Source organism: Rhinatrema bivittatum, chromosome 9, assembly GCF_901001135.1.
Source record: "Rhinatrema bivittatum chromosome 9, aRhiBiv1.1, whole genome shotgun sequence".
Lineage (NCBI taxonomy): Eukaryota > Metazoa > Chordata > Amphibia > Gymnophiona > Rhinatrematidae > Rhinatrema > Rhinatrema bivittatum.
Window position 1 is genome coordinate 119577279 of NC_042623.1, and position 27599 is coordinate 119604877.

The following is a 27599-nucleotide window of genomic DNA, read 5'->3' on the forward strand; positions in this document are numbered from 1 at the left end:
CTGTTGATGCTGACTTTTCTGCAAAAGGTTTTATGACAATGATTGAGCTCTTAATTCCCTGGGGTTCCCAATTGCAGCTATTTCATGGTACAGATTCAGAAAGTTCCATGTTAAGCATATTTGCCCTCTCCTTGTGGCTCTGTTGTCCCAATGGAATCTGGATCTGGTTCTTACAACTCTTCTCTCCTTTTGAAATGCTTAGTCATGCATTCTTGAAGGATATTTATTAAAGGTGGCATATGCCCAGAATTATGGGCATTAATTGGCAGTGATCCCTCCTAGTCTTTCTACAAAGTTGGTCACTTTTAACTAAAGTCCAAGGTCGATTTTGCCTTCAGTGTCCCATAAAGGAAAATGTGATAGTAAGGGTAGTCTCTCACCTTATTAAAGGTTCTTTAAACCTTTAAAAGATTGCTAATCCTTTTCAGCTAACTAATAGGTCTTTATTCAGTGGACCTCATGGGGAGAAGCAGCTTCAGAATCCTCTCTGTCCATGTAAATCGAGCAGATTATCACCTCAGCCTTTGTTGAAGTGTCAGTAGGTTCTGAAAGTGCTTTATGCTCATTCTATGACGGCTCAGGCTTCTTCTTGAGCAGAGTCTACAGCACCTGCTCTGGAGAACATGTTGTAATGCAGCCACTTGGTCTTTACATTCTCTCATAGATGCTACGGATGAGACTTCAAGCAAAGGGGCAGGCATTCTCAGGACAGAACTGTCTTCTTCCCATCCTTGTTGAAATGGGCTTGGGTATGTCCTGTTAGTCTGAACTGGTATAGCAGGATAAGGAAGGTGAAATGTAGTTTTACCTGTTAATTTCCTTTCTTTGAGTCCTGCTACACCATTCTAGGACCTTCCAGGAAGACAGGGCCTGCATTGTTATCCTTGGTGGCAGACCTTGGGTTTAGCAGAAAATTTTGATTTCATCTTCAAGATATGCCCAGTGCTGCTGCTTTTATATTTATCTCTCTGAAGCACTGCTTAGTATGTACAGTGCTGGTACAGAGATATGTGGAATACATTCCCTGCTGAGCAGAATTTGCTTTTTAAGCAGGACAAATAGACAAGAGTTTCCTCTGTCCCTCCTGTATAAGAAGTCTCTATTTATTGTTCCTAAAGTTAATTGTGTTTCAGGGGCAGTTGGTATTTTCTATTGCTATGACATAATATTGGCTATTTGCTGGTGTTGCACCAGCTTATATACCAAATGATGTCACTGAAAAAGGGTGTGTCTTCTGTCTCCATCTGCTAGTAGGTGGAGATGGTCCACTAGTCTGGACTGATATAGCAGGAAGTTAACAGGTAAGACTAAATTTAACATTTTTTTATATTAAGTTTACAAAATACAATTCAAGAAACTATTACTCAAAATTGAAATAAAGACTGCAAGGAGAATTTAGAGAATTGTTAAGCATACGGAAAATCATTGAGTGCCCTGATAATTCACTGCACACTTGCAAGGAAATTAAAAAAAAAACAAATTGCGCCTTAAATGGTAAAACTCTAAGTTTAACTCATAAATAGCTATTCCATCTCTTCTCTGTAATTTGTGCAACCTCAGGAATCTCTCACGTTTGCATATTAAGAGAAGAACTGTGTATACGACAAATGCATTTTCAAAACTCAATCTGTATCTGGCTAAAACAAATTGAATTGACTGCTCTCAACCTTCTTAGATGAAGGTAAATAATACACTTTCCTAGCGTGCAGCCAGATGTACTTGGGACCAATGGTTACATGCTCCCCTGCTAACGGATGGAGACAGGTTTCAAAGCTGACGTCACCTTAGATATACCCCTGCAGTGACCTCAGCCCTTCAGTATTTATCAATCTCCTAGCAGATGTGGATGTGCTCTCCCTTTGGGATTGCAGTACTCATTAGAAGAGGATATTTTTACCTTTAAATTGGAGAAATATTGCGCCCCGCTCTCCTGCAGTGATATCTAAAGGTCCCTCCCCCAGTCGAGAATTCCTGAGGCGATTTCCGAGATCCCTTAGAGGTGTGCTTTGGTCTGGTAGCCGGTTCCCAGTATGGACCTTGTTGCCGAAGCAGCTAAAAGGCAGCAGGTGAGGAAGCCGAGCGAGGCAGTGACAGCCAAAGCCCTCTTCTCCCCACAGCCAGAGACTGTCTCTGTACTCAGCTGGTAAGCACTGAGCTCAGGTAAGTAAAGAGAGAAGAGGATTCCTCCCGCTTCAGAAAGTCTTTCCTCTGTTCTCCTTGCTCGGCGCACCATACCAATGACATTCCCAATCTGTCCTGCCCCTATCTGGACCGAACTCCAGCCGGAAAAGCCTCGGTCTCCCAGCCCTATCAGCAGATCTCGAGACATGCCTCGTCTCACCAAGGGTATCCCTGACAGGGACCCAGACACCACAGATGAAGGGGATGCAGATTCGTTAGAGGATGAGGAAATCCCTCCAGGCTTGGAGTCATATCAGACCATGAATTGCCGGCCCTGGTTTCCCAGACCCTGAAGACTCTGGGAGTTCCTGGCATGGACCCTATGACGGAACCAAAGAAGAATCCCATCCTGGTGTCTCTACGGAAGGCCTCTTGCTATTTTCCGATGTTGGAAGCCATCCAGTTGATTGATCTGGAATGGGACGCCCCGGAAATCAGTTTTAAAGGTTGTTGAGCATTGGAAGCACTGTACCCACTGGATCCAGCGGCCAGAGAACACCTGTGTTTCCCCAAAGTGGACGCCCTGGTCTGCACCGTTTCGAAGTGAACAACTATCCCAGTGGAGGGAAGAGTGGCCTTAAAGAATGCACATGATAGATGGTTGGAGTCCATCCTTAAACAAGCTTTTGACGCAACAGCAAAGACACTACAGATTGCTTCCTGTTGTGCCCTTGTGGCTTGCTTGTGCCGCCTCCTCTCAAGAGAGGCAAATAACTTAGGGGCGCATTCCAAAGAGGCTATAGAGCGCACTGCTGCCTTTTTAGCGGTTGCGGGCTCTGACCTTTTCCGTACCTCAGCCAGAGGAGTGGCCTTAGTCGTGGCGGCCAGAAGATAGCTATGGCTGCCAAATTGGTCAGCGGACGCGACCTCTAAGGCAAACCTCAAAAGATGCCCTTTAAAGGATCCCTCCTATTCGGGAGCGAATTGGAAAAACTGGCCAGTAAGTGATTGAATCTTCAGTGCCTTGGCTACTGGAAGATAAATGAAAGAGGTTGCAGCGTTTGCCATCTGTCAACCTTCTTAGATGAGGGTAGATAATACACTTTAGCTGTAAGGGTGAGGGGCCTCAGATGGCATCTGCAACACTTCTAGAAGATATTGTTAATGCATGCCTTTTGGGGTTACTATGGACATTTTGGAAAGTTAAAAATAAATAAATAAAACTGTAAGTTCTTCTTTTATAAGACATTTTCCATCATTTCCATTTTATTATACAAGTATAAATTGTACTTAAGAAAAATTGTAAATTCTGAGATTCTTTCACCTTCTCTAAACTAACCAACTTAATATCCTCATGAGGTTTCAAATCTTGTTCCAGGAGCTTTAGACTGTGTTGGGAAGACACATAATGGCCCACCATTTATCATCCAGCTCAACTTCAAGTGGATAGCTCATTTATTCTGAAAAAGTTAGGAGGCAAGTATTCGGCAGGCAGAAAACATAACTTATTTAACAGCCTCCAAGTCCTTACTTTCCTTCTTTAATGTCGCCACCACAATAACACTGGTAGTTGTAGTAGGAAGGACTCCTTGTGGTACCAAGCTCATCCATACTTCTCCTTGGACTGCAGTTCCTTCTCCAGTCATTGTTCTCACAAGTATGGTGTGTCCCCTTCAGTGGCTATATATATGCTTTAAAGCGCCCAGTGACCTTTCTGCTCCCATGGTAGTCTTATCTATCATGACCCAGGACCTAACAGTGTTTCATCTGGGGAAGAGTTGACTTATCCAGGTCCAACAGTGCTCCCATAGAAACATAGAAATGACGGCAGAAAAAGACCAATCGGCCCATCCAGTCTGCCCAGCAAGCTCTCACACTTATTTTCCCATCCTTATCTGTTTCATCAACCACCAAGTTCAGGGCCCTTGTTGGTAACTGTTTGATTCAAATTTCCTGTCCTCCCCTGTCATTGATGCAGAGAGTAATGTTGGAGTTGCATCAAAGGTGAGCATAAGGCTTAATGGTTAAGTTCCTCCCAAGGACTTCACCGGGAGGAACTCTTCCATTTCTCAGTGTGCTTATTACAAAGTTGTCCATAGGCCTTTGGATAGCTAGAACACTTGGGGCAGGGAGAGAACGCCTGGGTCTTGCCATAGATAAGGAAGAAATGATTGAAGGAAAAAGTTTTACAGGAGTATGAGATCTGAAGCGCATGTCTAATTGCAGGCAGCTATTTGGAAATCCTTCAGAATTCTCTTCTGTACAATTAAGACCAGTTTGACCTCCAATATTGCAATATTAGAGCAATGATATTGGGATGATAAGCAGAAAGAAGCTTGCTTTTATTAGAAGTGATGGTATTGTATTTGTTTCATAAGCTTTTTCTTGAATGAATGTTGCAACAACAAGATTTCCAATATACTGTGGTATGTTAGTGAATAAGCGCCAATAGCGAAATAAGTATTCATCTTCTGAAGTAATCCTGGAAAGAATGGTGGTGTCAGAGTATTAGTTGTGATATAAACAGATGTTATGGCTGTGTGGGGTTCAAGATTGTATAGTTGCCCAAACTTTCTTTCAGAAGACTTACGTTTTTTTTTTGTTTTTTTGTTTTTTTTTACTCAGTATTCAGTAGTCTGCTCTGTGGCAGTTACAACCCTGAACAAAGCGGCAAGGGGGCAGCAGTTACAACCCTGTTCCAAAAAACCTTCTTGATTGATTATTTCTTCCTTAATGGACTGAGTAAATCTTTAAAGCAGCAGTCTTGTTCACTATATATATATTTTTTTCATGTAGTACAAATTCTACATTTCTTTAATGTCGCTGGTTAGCACTTCATGTTCTATTTTGGGAAGACAAGTACCACAAAGTAGTTTCATTTTCTAAATTTGCTTACTTCCTAGGTTTAGAATTTAATTTTTTTTCAGTCCGTACTGCTATTGCATAATATACATGCATCATGTCAGCTAGATGAGAAATGTTAGGGTGAACAGTTGCTGTAAATTTTGTAAAACTTCAATCTAAGAGCTTTCCAGAGGAGATTTTGAGTAGAACACTAGAATTAGTGTGGTGTATGTTTTGGCATAAATCCTTTTTAGATGTAGTTTAAACCTTTAGGACCCTATTAAGGCAGGAATTTACTCTAGGTATAAGCTATTGTGCACGTCCCATTCTGTATAGGGCCCTTTGTTATCAATTAAGTATGAAAACAAATAATAAAAGTAATCTGAGCCTGCATTACCTCAGATAAATGTTGCTATACCAGTAATGTTATTGATTCCTGATTTACAGTAAACCATAGCTACAGAATGCTTTCTTCATGGACTTTGCTTTAGTTCATTTAATTCCCCTTTCTACTGTATCTCAAATTGAGGCTGATGCTGTTAAACCTCCAAACAGTTTAGAAGCCATAATTTCAATTATGAAAACATTTTACTGTTGAACGTTACTTTATTTTTCTTAATTTAGTACCTAAAGTCTTTAAGAAACAGAGCACTTTCTTAGGAGTCTTTTTGGAAATCTTTTTACATTTTTGTATTTATTGAAATAGGCAGGGAAAAGTAGTCATTCTCAGTTTTGAATTGCATTTATTTTATATTTGTATAGGGTAGTGATGATGATAAAGCATCCTTTAAAGGTGATCTAATTGTACGCACACAAGATTCCATTTACATCTCTGAAATAGGACCTATTAAGAGGCTATGATGAGTGTGCAGAAACATGTGTTTGATTTCTGGTTCAGGTCTTCCACTCCTTGGGTTAGCTAGAAATGCTGTGGAAACAAGATTCACAGCCCCTGGTGGGGAGGAAAGTCATAGTTATTGCACAATGGTGACCGTTATTGACCAGATTCAGGGCCCATAATTGAGGGTTTCAGAAGGAGCCTTGATACATGGATTAAAAGTAATTTGGGAGGGGATTAAAATGTGCTAAAAAAATAAAAATCCCAAATAGCTATGAATGAAGGCTAATGGCTGTAGATCCCAGCTCTGGTTCCGATTGAGCTGGAAATTGAAAGGAGCAGGAAGAAACTGATAGATCCAAAAATAAACAAGTCTAGAACTGCATGGCTTCTTCAAAAATCCATGATCTGCATGCATATGTCTTACAGTTGCAACTAGATGGATGTGTGAAGAGGAGATTTTGGAAAGGGGGATGGGGGTGTGCATGCATGAGGCATGATAGGATGTTTCACACTCTCTTGCACCCTCCCCACTTCCACATGCTTCCACTTGCTCTTCTCCTCCCCCCCGCCCCTTCATGATATCGCCAGCAGAATTTAAGTGGAAGTCTGCCATTTGTTGTTGCTGCGGGAGGAAAGAGGCATTTTTCATCTATTTCCCAGATATTATCCTGCATGCATGCCCTGCCTGATGCCTTTTCAGACCTGGACCTTGCTAGTGCCTCTGCTCCCTTCATGATGTCATCTGCAGTAGACTTTAAACAGAGATCTACTGCTGGGGGTGGGTCATCCCTTTGGGGTGCTCCTTTGGAAATGATCTGGGGGAACAAGGATTGCTACTCGAGATATGATAGGATATGCATTCTCTTTGTAGAGTGAGGGGTTATGTCTGCTGGGTTTTGGTAGTTTAGTATATTGTACTTTGACATTTAGATGGTTGTGTGTGGAATGGGGGTTTTGTGGGTTTATTTAGAATGACTATTTTTTAGTTTTGTACTATAGGATTAGCCTGTCCTCCAGTGAAATTGGGGTATAGTTATACTGTACATGAAGAATTATTCTGTATTTATTGTAACTTTTTCTGTGATTTTAATTGCTTTGGGTTCATATTTATAAAGTAAAGTGTTATAACATATACTGTAATGTTGCTGACCGCACTGCAGACAGTGCAATTGGAGGAAGTTTTTAGAGTAGACCATGATGGTGGCTGCTGTGGGCTGTACAACTTGGGAAGCTGCGCTTCTTCAGGTTTTTGATTGGTGGGGTCTGGGATCTACACCAGCACTTTTCTCCTACCCTGTGGGCTTTGGCGGGTCTTCAGCTGACAGAGTCTGAAATCTCCACCAGCACTTTTTGGTGCTTACTTTGGATCTTCTGTGAATCTTCAGCTGGCAGAGCCTGGGATTACCCACTGGCTAACTTTTTTTTTTTCTCTCTGTCTCTTCAGGGCTCATCTTCTCTTTTCTTCAGCCGGTGGGGCTCCAGCAGCTCTGATACTTCAGCATTTCTGCTCAGCTTTGTCTGCTGCTACTGTCCATCTGTAATGTCCATGTCACAGATATACGGGGGGGGGGGATTGAGACCCATTCTGGATTTGAAAAAACTGAACAAACATCTTTGAGAGAAATTCAAAATGAATTTCCTCAGCACAATACTCCTTTACATACAGGAGGAGGCATGGATGTGTGCTCTTGCCCTGAAGGATGCATATTTATTTTAAATTATTTAAGAATCATCCTTTCCAGATTTAAAAAAAATCACTCCAGAGCGATTTACAGAAATAACATATAATACAATAAACATATAACACTAAAATTGAAAAATAGAACAATACATAAAACAAAATTAAAACATACGCTAATATACCGATACATCCCTCTTACTGGTGCTGCCTTTGATTCCAGGTGGATTTCTCCCATTACCAATACAGGTTACATGTCCTCGGCCTGTCGGTGGTTCTGAGAATCTTCACCAAATGCTTCATGGTAGTAGTAGCACACCTGTGATGTCAGGGAGTTTGAGTTCCCGTATCTGGATGGTTGGCTTGTCATAGCCAACTCCTGTGAAGTGGTGTTAATCTCACTGCAATTTCAAGAAGTCGAATCTAGTACCCGCCCGGTGAAGAAAGTTTATTGGTGCATGGATAGATACATTACAAGAAAGAGAGCCTTTCTACCATCGGAATAAGTGAGCATTATGAGATCGATCATTCTCAAACTACTGTCCTTGCAACACTTGATGACCAGAGGAGTGCTGGCTGTTTTAGATCATATGGTGGAAGCCATTCATGTAGTTCATCTTACCCTTCTCCACATCTGCCATCTACAGTGAGGTCTGTGCTCTCAGTGGGACCAATTGACTCAGCCCTTGACAATTGTGGTGCAACTTTCCAAAGAAATGAAACAGGAATTATGCTAGTGGTTGAAACCTTGCAAACTTCAGCAGGGAGCTCCACTTTGTACTCTCCCTCATCAAATGACCTTGGTGATAGATGCATCCTCAAAGGAATGGAGTGTGCGCACAAGATCTTTTCGAACCCAAGGCGCTTGGTCTCTCAAAGAAACTCGTATTCAAATCAGTCTACTAGAACTGAAAGCGATCAGATGTGCTCTGATGATTTTCACACATCTTCTCAGAGAGAAAAGCATCCTAATCCAAACCAACAACCAAATCACCATGTTCTGTGTCAATAAACAGGGCAGCACAGGGACAGGGTCTCTGCTGGGAGGCACTGATGATCTGGCAGGAATCAAGCTATCTTACAAGCCACTTATTGTCCTGGAATTTCCAACATGAGTGTATCATCTCAGCAGAGTTTTCCATACCTATGAGTGGTTACAAAGACCACTCATAGCTAACTCGCTGTTTGATTTATGGGATCTGCCAATGGTCGACCTATTCGCAATTGGAGCAGAACAGAAAGCTAGAGAACTTTTGCTCAATTCTTCTCAGCAGGCTCAGGCTAACCCAAGATACCTTCCTGCTAAACAGAACACAGGTCTCATGTATACTTTTCCATTGATAGTGTTGATCACCAGAACAGTACAAAAAATGTTGCAGGATTGAATCAACTAGTCCTCTGTGCTCCAGTGTGGCCCAGGCAGATATGGTTTGCATATCTTGTACAGCTTTCTAGCAGTCCTCCCATCCATCTAGATGCAGACCCTGCCTTGCTAACTCAGGACAAAGATACCTTATTCCATCCAAAACGTCTGTCTCTCAACCTGATGGCTTGGATGTTGAATGCACAGTAATCGCAAATCTCTCTACCTAGAGAGATACAAGACCTAATAATCTCAGACAGGAAATAAACTAGAAAGATCTATGACTTTAAGTTGAAAAGATATTCCAAATAATATTGACAAAATGCCTTGGACCCATTTTCTTGCGAGCCCAAGCATTCGCTAAAATACTTGTTCCTTTCTGAATCAGGACTTGGTACATCTCAGCACCGTAGTAACTTATGTAACAGTGGACCATAGACCATCTCAACTCATCTGTTGGTGTTGAAATTTATGAAAGATTTGTGTTGTGTGAAACCTCCAGTACCACGGGACCTGAGTGTTGTCATTTTGCAGTTGATGAAGCTGCCTTTTGAACTATTAGAATTGGCTTCTCTTACACTATTTTTCATGACAAGAATTTATCTTGTAGCAGTAACATCAGCACTGGTTCAGTATCCACCATACATGCAATTTTCCACAAAAGAGTAGTACTTCATACTCAGCCGAACTTTCTCCCAAAAGTCATCTCAGCTTTCCATATTAATCAATCCATAGTATTGTCTTTTTCTTCTTTTCAAGACCACTTACGCATGAAGAAGAGAAAGATCTTCATACTACAAAGAGAGGATTCTGCTGCATTTCCAAGCTTCACAGCGCTTCATTTCTTACAATTCTTGGCATAGCAATCAAGCATACTTTATCTACTTGGATAGCAGACAGCATTCAGCACTGCTACACGGTTGCAGACTTGTAAATCACAGGCAATATCAAAGCTCATCAACTTAAAGCTATGGCATATTCCATCATTCACCTCAGAGTTGCCTCTTGAAGACAACTGCAAAGTGGTAACGTGGTCATCAGTACACACTTTTAGACCCTACTGTCTAGAAACTCTCTCAAAAACTGACAGTAAATTCAAACTTTATGTATAATATGTTGAAGGTGTAAATTGCACCACTGGTTACATGAACAGATATACACAATTAGTGATGATGTCTTTTAATCCAAGAGTTCATAAATCATTGTGCAAAACATTACACAACATAAAAGGTCATGAGACCTGGAACATTTATATGAAACACTGCATTTAAGTGAAAAGGAATTGCCACTCTTTTATGGTGACCTTTAGCTAATTATTATGTTCCATGACACATACTCATCCTATTTATTCAAAATTATCAATTACATTTCATGCATCCATCACCCTTTCTATGTAGAAATACTTGCCAATGTTGCTCTTGAGCTACCACCCCCCCCCGATCCTCATACTGTGAACTCTTGTTTTGCAGCACTTTTTCCACTGAAAGAGGTTTGCTTCTTGTGCCTGATTTATACCTCGGGGTTCTGATTTTAGGTGTTTATTTTCAGCTAATTAAGGTTCTTTGGGAGTATAAAAAAATTGGTATTTAATGATGATTTTACAGCACATATACTATTGTTGGCTACCTTTTATGGTTGAATCAAATTTTTTATATTTGTGCAGCTGAAGACACTAGTATAGAAAAGACATAAAAACAAAGCAGATAATCTAGAATAGGCAAGCAGGGGTGAGAGTATTAGGGTAAGTAGTGTTTTTCTAGTATTTTATATCAACACCTTTATTTTTCCATCAATAAGCAGGGCTAAATTAGACATGATCTGGGGATAACATCATCCAATGGCACTGAATGGATTTATCTCTCCAAACTAGGAGAGCTTTGAGCTCTACTGAGCATGTGTAGGAGTTCTTGCATGACCGTTGCCTCGAGAGCCTCCTCAATCTGGTTTTTTTTGTCCCTGCACAGCCCATATGTATACTTAGTCTCTCCATATTTTTTTTCCAGATTCCTTTAAAATTTTTCTTTTCTTCAGTTTTCTTCATTGTAGTTGCCTTGCTGCCCTGAAGCACGCGGTAAAAAAATAAAAGAGAAAATCCCTTCTCGACATGGCTGAAGAATGACATTTGTGGTATGATGAAGTCCCTCATGGTATGATAGCTCTGCTTGCTCCGGATAAGTTGGTAGACCTGTCCATGTTGTCTTCACTCCATGGTGCGAAATCACAAGTCTCTCAGAAGCGGTAGTGGATCTGATCTCCCACAATGCAGCATTGTTTGCCTCCCAGGAAATAAGTTGAGCAGGCGCTCCTCATTGTCTCCTCTGTAGGTCTCAACCAAAGCCAAGGGTTCAAGCATCATAATTGCCCTGCATCAAGCCAAAACTCAGGTTGAAAAAATATATCAGCATCACATGGTGTGCTGATGGATTCGATTGATGCAAGGCACATTGCTGAATGAAAAGAGCGCCTTGAAGGATGCGCTCAACACATGGCTTCTCGAGGGATGTGCTTGACGCACAGTGTACCGATGCATGCAGCACTTGAAGCACCAAGGTACTTGAGACACTGAGGTACTCTGAATAGGGCTCCTAGACATTCTTGGCAGAGTATTCTTCTGAAGCATCATATTTCAAGCCCGTATCTCTATGCACCGTTCCTGTCTGGGTTATTCTCCTAGTGACTTTAGTGAAAATCTGAAGGTTTATTCATGCAATCTGATGCAATCTTACATTCATCACCACCTCAGTTCGGTATATGAAACTTTTTAACTCTTTTTTTCATGCATCAGCTTCCACTGGAGCTCAGCTTATAATGGTGTTCAGGGCATATACATCAAAGATCATTTCCTTGAGCAGTCACTGGGTGTGCCTGGTCACTGTGATTAAGTTAGGGAATGGAATGTAGCAGTCCAGTCCTATTGTGGGTCCTCAAGCACCGTCTAACCTTACCAATCCCCACTTGTAGGAGTCAATTCCAGATTTTTCAGCAGTACCACCTACTCCCTCTTCCAATCAGGCCTGTTTTGTTTTTTTTTTTATCCCTCTAGCTCTGTTGCAAAGCAAGACAGGATCCTAATATTCTTTTAAATGTGGTATCGGATTGCAAAGGACTTCTGGGTCCCCCAAGTTGTGGAGTCTGGATTGGGTGCCATTCCTACCGTGCTGCCTGAATTTTGAACCATATCTGTAACTTTACAGTCTCACCTGAAAGCACAATCATGTTTTCATCAATCAATGATAAAACCAGTCTCTGTGTCCCTGCTTAGACAAGGTTTCAACTCCCCTTATTCCTAATCCCCAAGAACTCATGAGGATTGGGGCCCATTTCTGGAGCTGAAGTCCTTGAATGAACATCTGCTTCATTAGGAATTGTAAATGTATTCCCTCCATTTGCTTTTCCCTTACATACAATATTGAGAATGCATATGTGCTCTTGGGCGGAAGGATTTAGATACTTATTTACCCGTCCTTCCTTCACATTGCTGCTACCTTTGCTTCAAGATGGATTCTTACCACTACCAGCATAGGGTACTCCCATTTGCTTCATCGGAGTCTTTACCTATTGCCGTACAGTGGTAGCTACACACCTTTGTCATCAGGGGGATGCATGTTCTTCCCTGTATCTGAAAGATTGGCTAATAACAGCAAATAGGCAAAGTAGCCCATTTCTCTGAAATTTGGATTTTCTGATCAGTTTCTGAACGTCTGAAATCTCAAAGCAAGACAGCCGAAGCAATTCTTGTTATATGAGGACACATGGCAGTGACCATGTGGTCCCACTGACTCACCTTTATCTCCGTTATCTACACAAGGATCTATGCTCTCAGTGGGGTCAGCTTGCCCAATGATTATCCTTCACAGTCCAGGGTTCCATGGTGAGAGTTTTTTCTAGTGATAAAAACCCCTCGGAATTCAGAATGGGATGCTGCCTCATGCTCTTGCTTATCAGTTCTTGTTGGCGATGGACAGCACCTTGATAGTAGGGAGACGCTCACATGGAATCATTTCAATCCCAGCGCGCCGGGTGTCACAAATGGAGCTACTGTGAGATCAGGTCTCCTAAATTCAAGGTGATCACATACACTCAAAGTTCATGCATCTTCTTCGAGAGAAGAGCATTTTAATTCAAAATTCATATCAGGCTGCTCTGTTTTATGTCAAGAAACAGAAGTGCAGAATCATAGACTCTCTACAAGGAAGCATTCAAGACTGAGAAGTGTGCAATCAGACATTCACCTCTCCTACAGACTTCCTATCTTCCAGGAATATCCAATATGCTGGTTGATCACTTCAAAAGAGTGTTCTGACCACAGAAGTAGTCTTTTTGACAATCAACCGACAAACTATTCATTTCAGAGGTTTGGATGCCATTTGACCTGTTGGTATCGAGAGAATTGGAAACTAGATTGCTTTATTCTTTCTACACAATGATTTCAGACTGATTTAAGGTGTTTTTCTTTTCCATTGACAGGATAAGCCTCAACTTTTTTCCACCATTTCTGCTGATTGTCCGGTCACTGCTACTATGGCTGCATGACCATACTTCCTTCTTATGACCTGAACAACTATAGTGGCATATCTCATTCATATTTCCAGCTCTTTCCTTATATACCTGGGAACATGCCCTATTTTGTTAACTCTAAATAAAAGCGCTCTGTCATGCAATTATTATTTTCTATTCCTTAGTACGAGAGTTGGATGTTAAACAGTATGTACTCATCTCTCCTTGCCTAGAGTGATTGATAACATTTTGATCCCATCTGGAAAGCAACCCACCAGAGAAGGTTATCCCTTTCCGTGGTTCGAATATTCTAAATGAGACCAACAGGAAACCTTCAGCTCATTTTCTTGTGCACCCAAGTACTTGCTAAATTATTTGGGCCTTCCATATTGCCGATGAAATTATACTTGCCACGTTCCAATACACACAAAATTCCTCTCTACTCATCCACTGATATCTGTCTGGCTTTGTGGTCGGCTTGTGCCGCTTTTACCCTCTGCACAACTATCTCCCCTGCCAGGTAACTTGAATGTTGTCTATTTGTTCAACCCATGTTGCTCCTTTCATTTTACTGTGAAGGGTTTTTTTCAGTTTTGCCAGGGGAAGTGGCACTCTTCACAGTTGGTCTCACCTCAAAGAATCTACAATTTTCAAGCTAATGTCCACATAGGCCATGCAGGCCATTCTTTCTGTGATCGGATGGTCCTTCCTGCTCAACCAAAACTTTTCAGCCACAGGTTATCTCGACTTTCCATTTCAATCAATTAATAGTGGTGTTTGTCCTTTCTTCTGAGACCTTGTGTTCGAGAGAGAGGAAGAATCCTGCATATCTTAGATTATAGTAATGTCTTCATCTAGTGTAAGAAAAGACCTCCCTCGCGTCACCAGGCTTATCTATTGATCACATGCAACACTTACTGACTTGGCATCAGAGTTGTCCACCAGCCTAGCAGACTGTTTCAGCTCTGCTCCCTCTTAGCCGGACTGCAAATTACAGCTTTAGTCAAATATTAGCTGTAGTGGCTCATCTTAGCATGGTAGATCGATTATATTCGTAAAGCTGCACCTTGATTGTCAGTTTGCACCTTTATATGTTCCATTACTGTCTGGACAGCTTCCTAAGAACTGGCAGCACCTGCAGACAAGCAGTTTTGCGTGACTTTTTCTTGTGGCAGTATACTCTCTGGGGTAGATTTTATAAAAGTACGCCGGATTTTAATAGATATGCGCGTATCTTTTAAAATCTGGGGTCGGTGTGCGCAAGGCTGCGCAAACTCGGCAGCCTGTGTGTGCCGAGCCGCGCAGCCTACCTCCGTTCCCTCTGAGGCCGCTCCGAAATCGGAGTGGTCTCGGAGGGAACTTTCCTTCCACCCCCCCCCCACCCCCCCACCTTTATCGCGAAAGTTACGCCTGCCCAAGGCAGGCGTAACTTGCGTGCGCCAGGCCAGCTGCCGGCGCGCCATGGTCCGGTGTGGGGGCTGGTCCGGAGGCCGCGGCCACACCCCAGATGACGTGCCAGCTGCGGCCACGCCCCCAGGAAAACCCCCGGGTCTTTGCGTGCGCAGGCAGCCTATGCAACATAGGCTCGACGCGCGTAGTGGGAGCTTGGGACAGGTTTTCGGGGGGTACACGCATATACCCCTTTGAAAATCTGCTCCTCTATGCAGGAGTTCAGATTGCTTCCTATGTAAACGCTCTGCTGCAACCCTCAGCTTGGGATTCCCCACAGATCATGTCTAATTCAGCCCTGCTTATTGACAGAAAAAAGCAAGTTTGTTTATCGTAAACTGTGTTTTCCATAGGATGAATGAGACATGAGATGCCCGCCTCCCTGGAGAGTTGACTACCTAGAGATATAGATAAAACATATTTTAATATTAGCTTTATAATATAGACTGAGAAGATTCTTGAGCTAAGTGTCATGCAGGAACTCCTGCACATGCTCAGAAGAGCTCAAAGCTAACTTAGCTTGGAAGGCAAGACTGTTCGGTGCCACTGGATAACGTCACTAACAGATCATGTCTCATTCATCCTGCTATCTACAGTAAGCACACTTGCTTTTATTTATTTTTGCATCTGGGTATTTTATTGAGATTTACTAGTTAAAACCTAAAATCAGGAGCCTTGTTTAAAGCTCCCTTACTCTCCTTCTTATCATCGTTTGTCTTAGGAGAACCCAGGTAGTAGTACCTTGCTCGGTACATAGAATACTGGATCCTGCAGTGGTATGGTTGCATTGTTAACATTTTATTTTTTTTATCTAAGGACTAACAAACAGGTTCTCAGTAATACCTTTTTATTGGACTAATAAGTGATTAGCTTTTGAGAACTCTGCTCCTTCCTTCAAGTTTGTGCCAAATCAAAAGCTAGTTATAAAGATATCACTGACAACTTGACTTTGGCGGTTACAACACTAAAAAGAAGGCGAGGCTGTAACCTACATGAAGTGGCAGTTACAACTCTAAAATCCTTTGGCAGACTGGATGGGTCATTTGGTCTTTATGGGCCATCGTTTACTATGTATGTTATATTCCAGTGGCTGCTGCAGGAAATGTATGCTGATAGATTTAGATAATGCTTTTCTTAGCTATTGGTCAAAAATGGTCAAGTGCTTTCTGTCTAGAAGTGATTTATTAAAATGAGGTCTATTGGTTCTGAGAAAATGTCATCCCAAGGCACCTTACAGCATAAAAGTGTTAGATATGATCTCCTTGTAATGTTTTCATGTGATGAAATCTTCACCTCTTCTGCTGCCCTACTGACGTGGCTGAAAACATGACTACATTCAGTTCACTTCCCCACTTAGCGTAAAAGAGGTTCCTGTATATTTGCATAGCCATCATACATCTTTTTCCCAGTATTAGAAATTTTTTTTAATGGAGTACAGAATATTAGAAAAGGCTTGTTATATTTGCCAGATAAAGATGTATTTAAGAAATCATGACTTGATTATTTGCTTGCAGAGTATATGTCTTGGCCAGAAGAAATATTAGTTCCTTAGAATATGTTACAGGGGAACCATTACTGTCCCTGCAACAAGATTTTGGAAAACCTTGTTTTGTTTTGTTTGTATGCCTTTCAGTTCAAAATCACAAAGACTGATGTATTAACCCACAATATTTTCTGCAGATTAGCAGCCTGTTTTTTCATAAGTATGCTACATATGCAAATGATACTCCTGTGGAAATTAGCACATAATTTATGGTTTTTGCACAGAATTTGGGAGAAAGACCCTGTGGGCCACGAGTGGAGCCTGTTCCGCTTGCAGCGAAGATTAGTGGGCTGTGAGTGGAGCCCATCCCACTCTCGGCGAAGATTAGTAGGTCTGAAGAAGACCAGCGGGCCAAAAGTGGAGCTTGCGCAAAGGTCAGCAGGCTGCGAGCGGCACTCATCCCTCTTGCAGTGCAGATCAGCAAGCCCGGCAGCTGCAGGCGGAGCCCATCTCACCCGCAACCAAAGAAGGCCCAGAGTGAAAGGCAAGAAAGCTTGTGAGCCTGTGTGAGACAGAGAAGTGTGCATATGTGTGTGAGGAGAGATTGTGAGGGTGTTTATAGGTGAGTGAAAGATGGGGAGTCTGTGTGTTGAGTGAGGGTGCTTGTTTGTGTGTGAGAGAGAGAGCCTGTGTGAGGGGGGTGTATTTTTTTAACTTTATTTTTATTATTATGCATACAAATTATACAAGAATATCTTGTAGTGTAACATGAGGAACACTACGGAAAAGATTTAAACAAAATACAGAGAATAATAAAAAGAAAAAAAAAACAAGCATCCTCAATTTATAATTAGAAAAAGGGGAGAGACAAAGAAACTTAAGTGGATATAATTAGTTGAAATTGAAAAAAAAAAGCAAAAACATTAGAGTGATTAGTGCCAGTATCACAATTATAAATTGGACTGTGAGAATAGCTATTAAGGATGCGAACCAAAACTGACCACAGCTGGGAAGGTTCGTAAAAAATGTAATTAACATCAAGATGTCTTACAGAACATTTACATGGGTATCTCAGAAAAAATTGACCTCCTGTAGATAATGCTTCAGAACACATAAAGATAATTTTTTTCTATGAAGCTGAGTGACTGGTTAAATCAGGAAATATCCATAACTTCTGCCCATAAAATTAAAGGGATGGTTGCAAAGAAAAACCCCTGAGAACATTGTTGTGGCCAGATAAAGCAAAAGATACTAGTAATGTTCCTCCATGCGAAATTTCAGTGGAATTAGATTTTTCAAGAATGTCTGTTAAAGCCAGAAGATTGTCCTGTGGTAAATTCCCTTCAGATGTTTGTTCACTTTGAGACAAATAGAATGCCATAGTAAACACAGGCATCGCTGCACTAGGAATTTTCAAAATTTGAGAAATATAATTTTTAAATAAATCTACAGAAGAAATAAGCTTAATGACAGGAAAATGTAATACCCTCAAATTAAGGGCATGCAGAGAATTTTCAAGATTCTCAATCTTCTTAGAATGTATTTGATCTGAAAGAACCAAGTTTTGCAGAACTTTTTCCAAAGAGTAAACATGAGTATCCAGTGAAGCCAATTTAGTCTCATGAGAAGAAACCAAATTCGAATTGAGAACTCGTTTATTAGTGTCCAAAGTAGCTTTAGTGAGAGCTGAAATAGAAGTTTCCAAAGTCACTAAGGCTTGCCAAGAGCTTCTAGTGTAATCACAGGGGATTTGGAGAGACCAGACTTACCAGGTGGGACATTGACTTCATCGCTTCCACTCACAGAAACGCCCTCCTCCAGCCCAACTAAAGGAGTCTATATCAAGGCATAAGACAGAGAATCAGCAGCTCCAATAACCCTGACATAGGGAGAAATCTCTTCAGCAATATGTGAAACTCCTCTGATGAGAGAAGAAACAAAACTTACAGCCTTCTCCGTAGCCATACACAATGCACTCAAAGCTCCCCCATTAAATTCTGGGGAGACAGGAAATGTATCTGACGGCAGCAATGCTCCGTAAAAAGGAGGAGAAGGTGTTGCCAGTGCATCCGGGCTGAGGGAGATCTCATCGGCCAGTGGGGGCGACTTTCGCTCACAATCAGCCCCCGCAACGGTCATTGCAACTGGGACTCTAACTGACATCGCAGCAAAGAACCCTTCTATCCTGAGTTGGTGCAAGTCAAGTGAGGGAGAACTGGTATTGTTCTCCCTCAATTTGACTTTCCGCTTAGTATGAGGCATTAGGAAAAAGGTAATTCAGAGAGCAGCAAAATAGAGAGAGAGAGGCTTTGAGCGTGTTGCTCACTCGGCAGCTATCCAAGGGGGGTGTATTTTTTGTAAGAGAGAGGGGAGTCTGTGTGAGGGGGTGTGCACGTGCAAGAGAAAGAGGGAATCTGAGAGGAGGTATGTGTTTGCGAAAGGGACCAAGCCTGTGTGAGGTGCTGTATGAGAGAGGGGTTAAACACTGGAAGTGGAGGGCTGAGGAGTAGAAATAGAGTGGAAAGGGTTACTCCTTGAGGAGGAGGGAAGAGAAAATGGAGAGCGGAGGAGTTTGGGCTTGAGAGGGCAGAGTGAAAGAGGTCTGGCTAGGGGAGTAGGGAGAGAGATGGAAGGGACATTCTTATAGTGTACTTCTAGGATAATTCTGCTCAAAATATTCAAAACTCTGCATCTTCGAGTTATAACTTCTGTATTATATTTTAGAATATTATAAGACTGGGATGTATATTGTATTATATTGACCAATATAAAGTATATAGAATTTTGCAGAATTTTACATTTTTGTGCATAGAATTTCCCCAGGAGTAAAAAAAACTTGGAGCTCATTTGAATCTGTATTAAATTTTCACAAGAAATATTTTTCATATTACCACAGGCAGGAACTTCACACATTCCTGGCTGTGGAATGCACGATGGTAGACCAGAATCCTTGTAGTTGCCATGATAAAGTGGCCTCCCAGTCCACCTGAAATACTTTCCCTTCTGTTTCCAAAAATTCGTGGTGATCCATATGGACTCCCCTTTGATTCTACCCCTACTTTGCAGACCATAAATGTGGAAAAAAGTGTCCTTTATTAAGTCCTGTTCCTTGCTTACAAGAATGAGTGAAAACTTCAATTCGGGATTCAGCCAATCCCCCTGTGCCTCCCCCCCCCCCCCCCCCCCAAAAAAAAAAAGCTTATCCTATAAATGGAGTGATGATCTTGGGGCTGGAACAATCCCACTCGCTCTTACCCAGCCTACATCATCTTGGAAGATGATGCCAGGTAGCCCCTTGAGTTCATGGGGGCAGCTGGTGCCATCTTGAAAAATGGCATCTATGGGAAAAGCTTAGGGGGAGAACAGGAGGGTGGGGCCCCAAATTGGAGCTGTGGATCTTTTTTTGGGGAGGTGTGGGGGTGTGTGTGCTTAATAAAGGACACTTTTTCTTGTATTTATGGCTCGCAGGGGGCTTGGGAGTTGGAGGGTGGCATGGTATCTACATTGACACAAGGAATTTTTGGATGTATGGGTCTGGAGGCCTCAAGTTTGTGTGGTCCCTTCAACACCACACATTGCTGTGCACATACTACCATGCCCCTGCACCAGTTGCAAAGATAACTACACATCTTTCGCACATTAATGACCTACTTTGCATGATTTTGCTCTGAAGCAACCCATTAACTTGGGATGTAAATAAACCTTTGTGGATAGCAAACTATGCGCAAAAGTTGACTTTCGCAAAACTCACATCTGCAAAGTTTGTATTCGCAAAAAGGGACTTTTCATGAAAATTAGTGTAAAACACCAAAATTTTAGTGTGTTTGTGTTTCTAGACATTTTCCTCCATTTTTCATACAAAACCTCATTTTGTGAAAAAACTTCACAGCTTAGTATTTTCAGCCTCAAAGTGACTTGCCATACTGGCAATACAAACATTCAAATAACTTTATATATTACACATTCGGGTAGATTTTCAAAGGGTTACGCGCGTAACCCTCAAACCTACCCCTGTGCGCGCCCCAGGGCGTGTGTATGTCCCGGGGCTTTAAATGGGCGGTCTGGGGGCGTGGCGGCAGTCCTGGGGCGGTCCAGAGTCCTTCGGCACAGCGGCCTGTGCCAGGGGATGGTGCGCCAGCAGCCGGCCGGCGCGCGCAAGTTACACCTGCCTCACAGTCCAGTCTACAATGTGTTGTAGAATCTCCCTAGAAAGGAGGGAGGATGTGGGAATATTGTGCCTTTAGTTGGAAAATTGTATAATCATATTTGGTTAGCCTTATTTTTCTAATTTTTGGTTGCATTTAAATATTTAAACTGTATCTTGGTCTTTGTCAGTAATTTTCTTTGTTTTACTCCCTCAGGTATTTGGTTGATAGTCGTTGGTTCAAACAGTGGAAAAAGTATGTTGGCTTTGACAGCTGGGACAAATACCAGATGGGAGACCAAAATGTGTACCCTGGTCCCATTGATAACACCGGACTTCTTAAAGGTAATTCATTATTGCAGTAATTGTTGTGATATAATGTGTCAACTTTATCATTTCTGTTTAGCCCACATTTTTAATTTGCCACGCATTTTTGTACATTTTAACACCTGTTATTGAAAATTTATTAAACAAATGTGTATACTTTGCATTTGCTCGGCCTTTTAGCTACGATTAAGAATAGTGTGTAGTATAGATAAGCAGGAATCTGTCATCTCCCAAGCAAATTTTAAGAGAGGAATGAATTGCCTTGTGAAGAATGTACTTAAAAATATTTGACATCCCAGACTGCTGTCTGTTGACACTTGAGGACTCCCTGTACTGAGGATATTAATTTGATGATCTCGTTACTGGAGAGATAGCTCTAGCAGAGCCCTGATGGATTCTAGTTATAGTACCAGGCTTATGTTGGATTTGAGATAGTTTATGATGAACCCTATTAATGCCAACAATTGCATCTGTTTCACGGGATAGCTCAGACTGACAAATTACACAGATGGTAGATACCACCAGTCTAGGTTGTGGGGCTCATACTCAAGGTCTTCACATCCAGGGCTCTTGTTCTGTTTAAGAAAGACAATATCAGATTAACTTTCTTGACTTGAGGGCAGTGATAAACTCTGGGTGGCCAAAAACACTTTCTGATATCAATAATCAGGACCTGTCCGTGAGTGCACCGGTTCTGCTGGGGACTGCTCCCAGCCTCCTATCACAGAACCAGGGCACCCTGTGCCACCCGAACCTCCGGGCACTGACCCTCACGGCGTGGATGTTGAGCGCATGATCCTCCAGCCCTTGCAGCTCTCAGATGGGGTGTTCAGGCTCTTGATTGAATCCCGGAAACCTTCCACTCACAGATCCTACAGCTCAAAATGGAAGCGTTTCTCCACCGGGTGCGGGTGCCATGGACTGGACCCTTTCTCTTGCCTGCTCCCCCGCCTGCTGGATTATCTGTGGCACCTGTCCGAGTCTGGCCTACAGACCAGCTCAGTCCGAGTACACCTCTGTGCCCTCAGTGCCTACCATCAGGGTGTTGCTGGGGCGCCCATCTCTGTCCAGCCATTGGTCGGGCGTTTTATGCGGGGCCTAGTCCAGTTAAAGCCCCCACTTCACCTGCAGCCCACCTAGTCTCCGGGGCCATCGGAGGTGCAGGACAGACTTGTGGACTTCCCCTGCACAGGAGAGAACCTGTTTGGGGACAAGGTGAAAGAGGTCATGGCACAACTGAAGGATCAGCATGATACCCTTCTGCAACTCTCCACCAGACCCTCTGAGGCCCCTGTCACCAGGAAGTCTTCCATGCCATGCTCTCGCAAACCCTTCTACCGGCCAAAGAAGTACTTCCCTCCAGCTGCCTGCACCTGTCCATCCCAGCCCAGTCCCAGAGGCTTCGGACGGCAGCTTTTGACTGGCAGCGAGGGGGCACAAGCCAAATGCTGGTTCCCTTGGCTGCCGATCCCCCAGTCGATTTCAGGCTCCTTCACTTCACCAGCCGCTGGGAAATGATCACTTCGGACTGGTGGGTCCTCTCCATTGTCTGCCAGGGCTACCACTTGAACCTCTCCTCAGCAGGCTCCCAGAGACCGTTCCCCCATGTCCATTGTGGGATTCGGCCAACCATCAGGTCAATCTCCAATCATAACTTTCCGCCCTTCTAGTGGTGGGCGTGGTAGAGCCGGCTCCCCGCGAGCAGTGAGGGCATGGCTTCTACTCGAAGTACTTCCTCATTCCAAAAAGGAAAGGTGGCTTGCGCCCCATTTTCGACCTCAGGGTGTTGAACCACTTTCTCTTAAGAGAAACATTCAAGATGGTTTCTCTGGGCACTCTGATTCCACTCCTCTGAGGAGGAGACTGGCTCTGTTCTTTCGACTTGAAGGTGGCTTATGCCCACATAGCAATTGTCCCCTGTCACAGGAAGTACCTCCGCTTCCAGGTGGGGATGGCACATTTTCAGTACAAAGTGCTGCCCTTTGGGCTGGCATCAGCCCCACGCGCCTTCATGAAATGCTTGGTGGTGGTGGCTGCCTACTTCAGGCATTGCTCGGTCCACGTCTTTTATACCTGGACGACTGGCTGATCCGGAGCGACTCACACTCTGGAGCCACAAACTCTTTAGCCTTGATGGTCAACACCTTACAGACTCTAGGATTTGTTATCAACTTTCCTAGCTTGTAGCAGATGGACTCAGGACCAGTGGGTATAGTGTACTCCTGATAGCAGTTGGAGACGGATCAGATTTCAATCTGATGTCAGTCCTAGTACATATACCCCTGCAGGAAGTGCAGCTCTTCAGTATTTTCCATCTCCATAGCAGTTCGGGACTCTATGCAAGCTAGCACAGCGTTAGAGTAATTTACCAAAGAAATCCAAAACAAGAAGAAATTTTACCTCTACAGGCGAGTCCCGCTCTCCTGCGATGACACCCCTTGGGTCCCTCCCCCAGTTAAGAATTCCTGAGGTGATTTCTGCGATCCCTCGGATGTTGGCCTCTGTCCAGCAGCCAACCCTGGCGTGGACTTAGCCCCTGGCAACGGGTGAGGCTGAAAGGCAGCGGGTGCAACTTCGAGCGCGGCGGTGAAGGTATTTTCCCTCTCCCCCCGCAGCCGGAGACTGCCCGGAACAAGACCGGGAAGCGCTGAGACAAGGTAAGGTAATCTATTTAAAAGTCTCCGGTCTCCGAAGCTCGAAGAGTCGCACAGGTCGCCAGCCGGTACCAGTGCCACCGGGTTGATCAGTCCTAGCAGGTCTAGATCCCAATCAGATTCGAGGGTTCTCCCACTTGGAGACCCTCCGAGGTGGTCGCCATATTGTCCGCGTGGTCGCCGTCACCATCTTGACCTGTTCGCCGCTCTGTCCGCCACCCCGACCTGTGCGCACAGAGGCGAGCTGTGCGCACAGATGTCTTGTGCGCACAAGCGACGCCCATAGCCACACACTTTCTGTGCCGGGCACATAACTTCAGTCTGTGCGCACAGCAGCGCGCACATCTCTCTGAGCGTGTACCAAGCCTACGCTCACAACTTCGACACGCCGGAGTGCATAACTAAGCCACCCGGGCCCTGCATTTTACACGCACAAGCCATGGCATCACCAGAGAAGAAGCTCAAATCTCAGGGCCTTTGCCCAGCATGCCACATCAGAGCTGCGCAGCATGAGGAGGCCACGGCCCTGTGTATACAGTGCGAGGAGGCCCTGGGGGATCCAGCCCATGGTCCTCCCCAGCCGGTACTGGGTTCCAGCTTCTCGAACAGTACGCCGGACCTATCATCCCCCAGCGGGAGCCTCCCTCAAATGGGGCTCCCCAGGTACACAGTGCCTCTTAAGTTAGACCCAGCATCTATCTCCTGGGTGGAATTCTTCAAAGGTCCACATGCAGCCGGGGCCTCCGATAATACAGCCACAGGCTCCGCCAGAGGACCTCAAAATCCCAGGACCCTCTATGCCCAGAGAAGTGCCGCCTCCACCCAGAAACTCCACCTTCGGGGACACAGACAACTCAGATGAGGATTCAGAACCCCTGGAGGAAGGGGAACTTCCCCAGGGACCGAACCCCACCAAACCATGAGACGCTTCTTCACCAAGGACGAGCTTCTCTGCAGATAGCGGCCTGCTGTGCCGTGGTGACACGCACCTGCTTATCACAGACCAGGAACAACACTCCCGGGGAAGCCCTGGAACCAGCAGTGTCATTCCTCACGGATGCTGCTTCGGATCTGGTGCACACCACAGCTAGAGGCGTGTCATCCGCCGTGGCGGCCAGAAGACAACTCTGGCTCCGAAGCTGGACGGCCGATGCATCGTCCAAAACGAGACTCACAAGGATGCTCTTCAAGGGAACCGTCCTGTTTGGAAGCAAACTAGAGAAGCTAGTCAACAAATGGGGTGAATCCCCACTACCGCGACTACCGGAGGACAGGAATAAGAGCCACCAAAACAGATTGGTGGACCACCTCAGCCGGTCCTTCCAACCACACGCGTGGTCCTTGAACCCAGCAGTAGCAGCCAGCCTATTCCCTTCCTGGGGCACACCAGACATGGATTTGTTCGCCTCTCCCCACAATCACAAGGTGAGCATGTTCTGCTCCCTGATCCCGGGGAAGGACCATCCGGCCTGCGACGTGTTTTCCCTTCACTGGGGACAAGGTCTCATGTACGCATACTCCTCAATCCCGCTTCTCTCTGAGGACTCTGACGAAGCTGCAAGAAGATGGGATGACCATGATCCTGGTGGGCACCCTCCTGGCCAAGGCAGGTGTGGTTCCCTCTTCTCCAGGACCTGTCTGTGAGCATGATCCTGGTGGGCACCCTCCTGGCCAAGGCAGGTGTGGTTCCCTCTTCTCCAGGACCCATCTGTGAGATTGGGAGCTGTCCACTGGGGACAGCTCCCAATCTCCTATCGCAGAACCAGGGCACCCTGTGCCACCCGAACCTCTGGGCACTGGCCCTCGTGGCGTGGATGTTGAGCGCATGATCCTCCAGCCCTTGCAGCTCTCCGATGGGGGTGTCCAGGGTCTTGATTGAACCCCAGAAACCTTCCACTCGCAGATCCTACAGCTCAAAGTGGACGGACTGGACCCTTTTTCCTGCTCACTCCCCCTGCCTGCTGATTTATCTGTGGCACCTGTCCGAGTCCGGCCTACAGACCAGCTCAGTCAGAGTACACCTCGCTGCCTACCACCAGGGTGTCACTGAGGCGCCCATCTTAGTCCAGCCACTGGTCAGGCGTTTTATGCAGGGCCTAGTCCAGCTAAAGCCCCCACTTCCCATGCTGGTGACTCCATGGGATCTCAACAGCGCTTTTGGCCAGTCCGTCCTCCACAACCTATTCCAGTCCTGAACCCAACTGTTCTTATCGTGCTCTCGGTGGGACCAGGCTGCCCCTCCTTCCCACAACGCTGCAGTTGTGTTGTGCCCATTGGCACGTTGTTCGGCTACTGTGGGTCCCTCTGTTCCCAGGAGGCAATCTGGAGCTCTGTAATCACCCACATGTGAGGACTACCATTCTGCTTGTCCTTGGAGAAATCAGAGTTGCTTACCTTTTACAGGTGTTCTCCTAGGACAGCAGGATGGTAGTCCTCAGGAATCCTGCCTGCCTCCCCACGATGTTGGGTTCATCTTCGTTTTGTTTTATTTTTTCGCTCCTATTTTGCTATCTTACGAGACTGAAGGGGGGGACCTTGCGTGAACATGCGGATAGCGGCAGGCTGGGCATGCTCAGTCTGCCAGTCAAAGTTTCTAGAAAGTTTCTAGAAACTTTGACAAACATTTTCCGTGTCGGGCTCCATCTGATGATGTCACCCACATGTGAGGACTAACATCCTGCTGTCCTAGGAGAACACCTGTTACATGTAAGCAACTCTGCTTTCCTTTAATGTGGACAGATGAACTCAGCTTCCTGCCCTTGGCTGCCACATGGTTGTGTCAATGGTCCTCCTGTGGGGCTTCGTGATCCAGGGGATTACTGGTAAGTGTTCATCCAGTCCCTAGATTGGGGTACATACATTCCTTGCTTGAGTTCATTGTTTCTTGTTGGTTGAGTACAGTAATGGTTGACTGTTTTTAATCAAGTTTTTTGCTAGTCTGTCTTCAGTTGCTTTTGAAGAGAATACTGGCAGGCTGGTGTCATTGCAGGATTGTATATACTGTGACATCAGCTTGCTCCGTCTCCATCTGCTGAGTCCACACTAAGTAAAAAGAAAGTATCAGGTAAGTAGTAATTTCTCCTTTTGTGAATTTTACAGTTTTCATAGTTTTGTTACTAAATAAGAAAACATTTTCTTTAGTGTTCTTTCATTATTTGTTTTTTATCTATATATAACTATACATGTAGCTGGATGGTGTGGTAGAAGGGTCACTATCTTTTCATCTCATTGTTGGCAGTTTCTATACCGCCCACATATTCATGCCCATCTTCTTTTTTTTTTTTGTTCTCGCTTTATTTTAATGAATTTGATTTTCTGTTTCACATGCTTCAGATTGTTTCTTAGACTGGTTATGTATATTTTCTTAATCTCATTTGTCATTTTTTAGGCATCTTTGCATATATAATACTTGAATAGCCTGATGACTAGGTTGCTACCCTTAATTGCATTTGTTTGTGGGTTCCAATGTCTCTACATTTATTCTTATTTTTATATTGTTTCACTTTATTTTCACTTGCTAGACCAGTCCATTACATTTGGAATTCTCCCTGTTCCACAGCTATCTGAGACTTCATTCTTATAAAGGGGTGTAGCTGCACGGCTCTTGCCAGTAGTATCTGTCTGACAAGCTGCAGGAAAATGTATGTGGATTTCTCCCAAAGGAACCCTGCCCTATTAGAGTGCGAAGCCCCAGGGTCACTGGTTCTGAGCAGCTGCTTTCTGCTTGGGACTGCCTCCCAGGTAATCCCTGGTTGAAGCCCCTGTGGATCTCTGCTCCCAAGGAGTGGAAGATTCCCCCCCCCCCCCCTTAGAAGGGTCTACAGTCCCATGGAAGTAAGGAACCAGACAGGACCTAACCTTTCAGGAAGTAGGAAGGGAACACGAGGTCTGTCCTCCAATTCTTTTCTTCCCCCTACCATCTGTGGGTGCCTGCTTTTGTCTTTTAAGGAGTAAAGTTTAAAAAAAGAAAAAAGGGGAGGGGGGGTAGCCAAAGTGAAGAGGCACGTCGATGTTAGCTGGGAGTGTGGCAGGCAGCACAAGTTGTCGTGTTTCAGCACACCAACATTACCTGGAGGTGGTAAGTGCAAGCAGCGGGGGAGAGCCCCAAGTGGTGGCACATTGTGGGAGTTTCAATTAGTGGTAACAAGGCCAGTGAATTTTAGGGGGAGAGCGGACACAATGCTCAGAGTGATGCTGT

At 44.3% G+C, this 27599-nt stretch overlaps 1 protein-coding gene across 6 annotated transcripts in view; it reads left to right on the forward strand.

Annotated features, from left to right (window-relative positions):
• The window catches only part of USP15 (ubiquitin specific peptidase 15), a 401393-nt gene that overhangs the window by 6976 nt on the left and 366818 nt on the right, over positions 1–27599 (forward strand). For all 6 annotated transcript variants that reach the window (XR_003858618.1, XR_003858619.1, XR_003858620.1 and 3 more), the window contains exon 2: positions 20638–20765. Coding sequence is in view for 3 of the 6 variants with exons in the window: in XM_029615760.1 (XP_029471620.1) it covers positions 20638–20765 (128 nt within the window). In the remaining 3 variants the exon portion in view is untranslated. The remainder of the gene's footprint in view (positions 1–20637; positions 20766–27599) is intronic.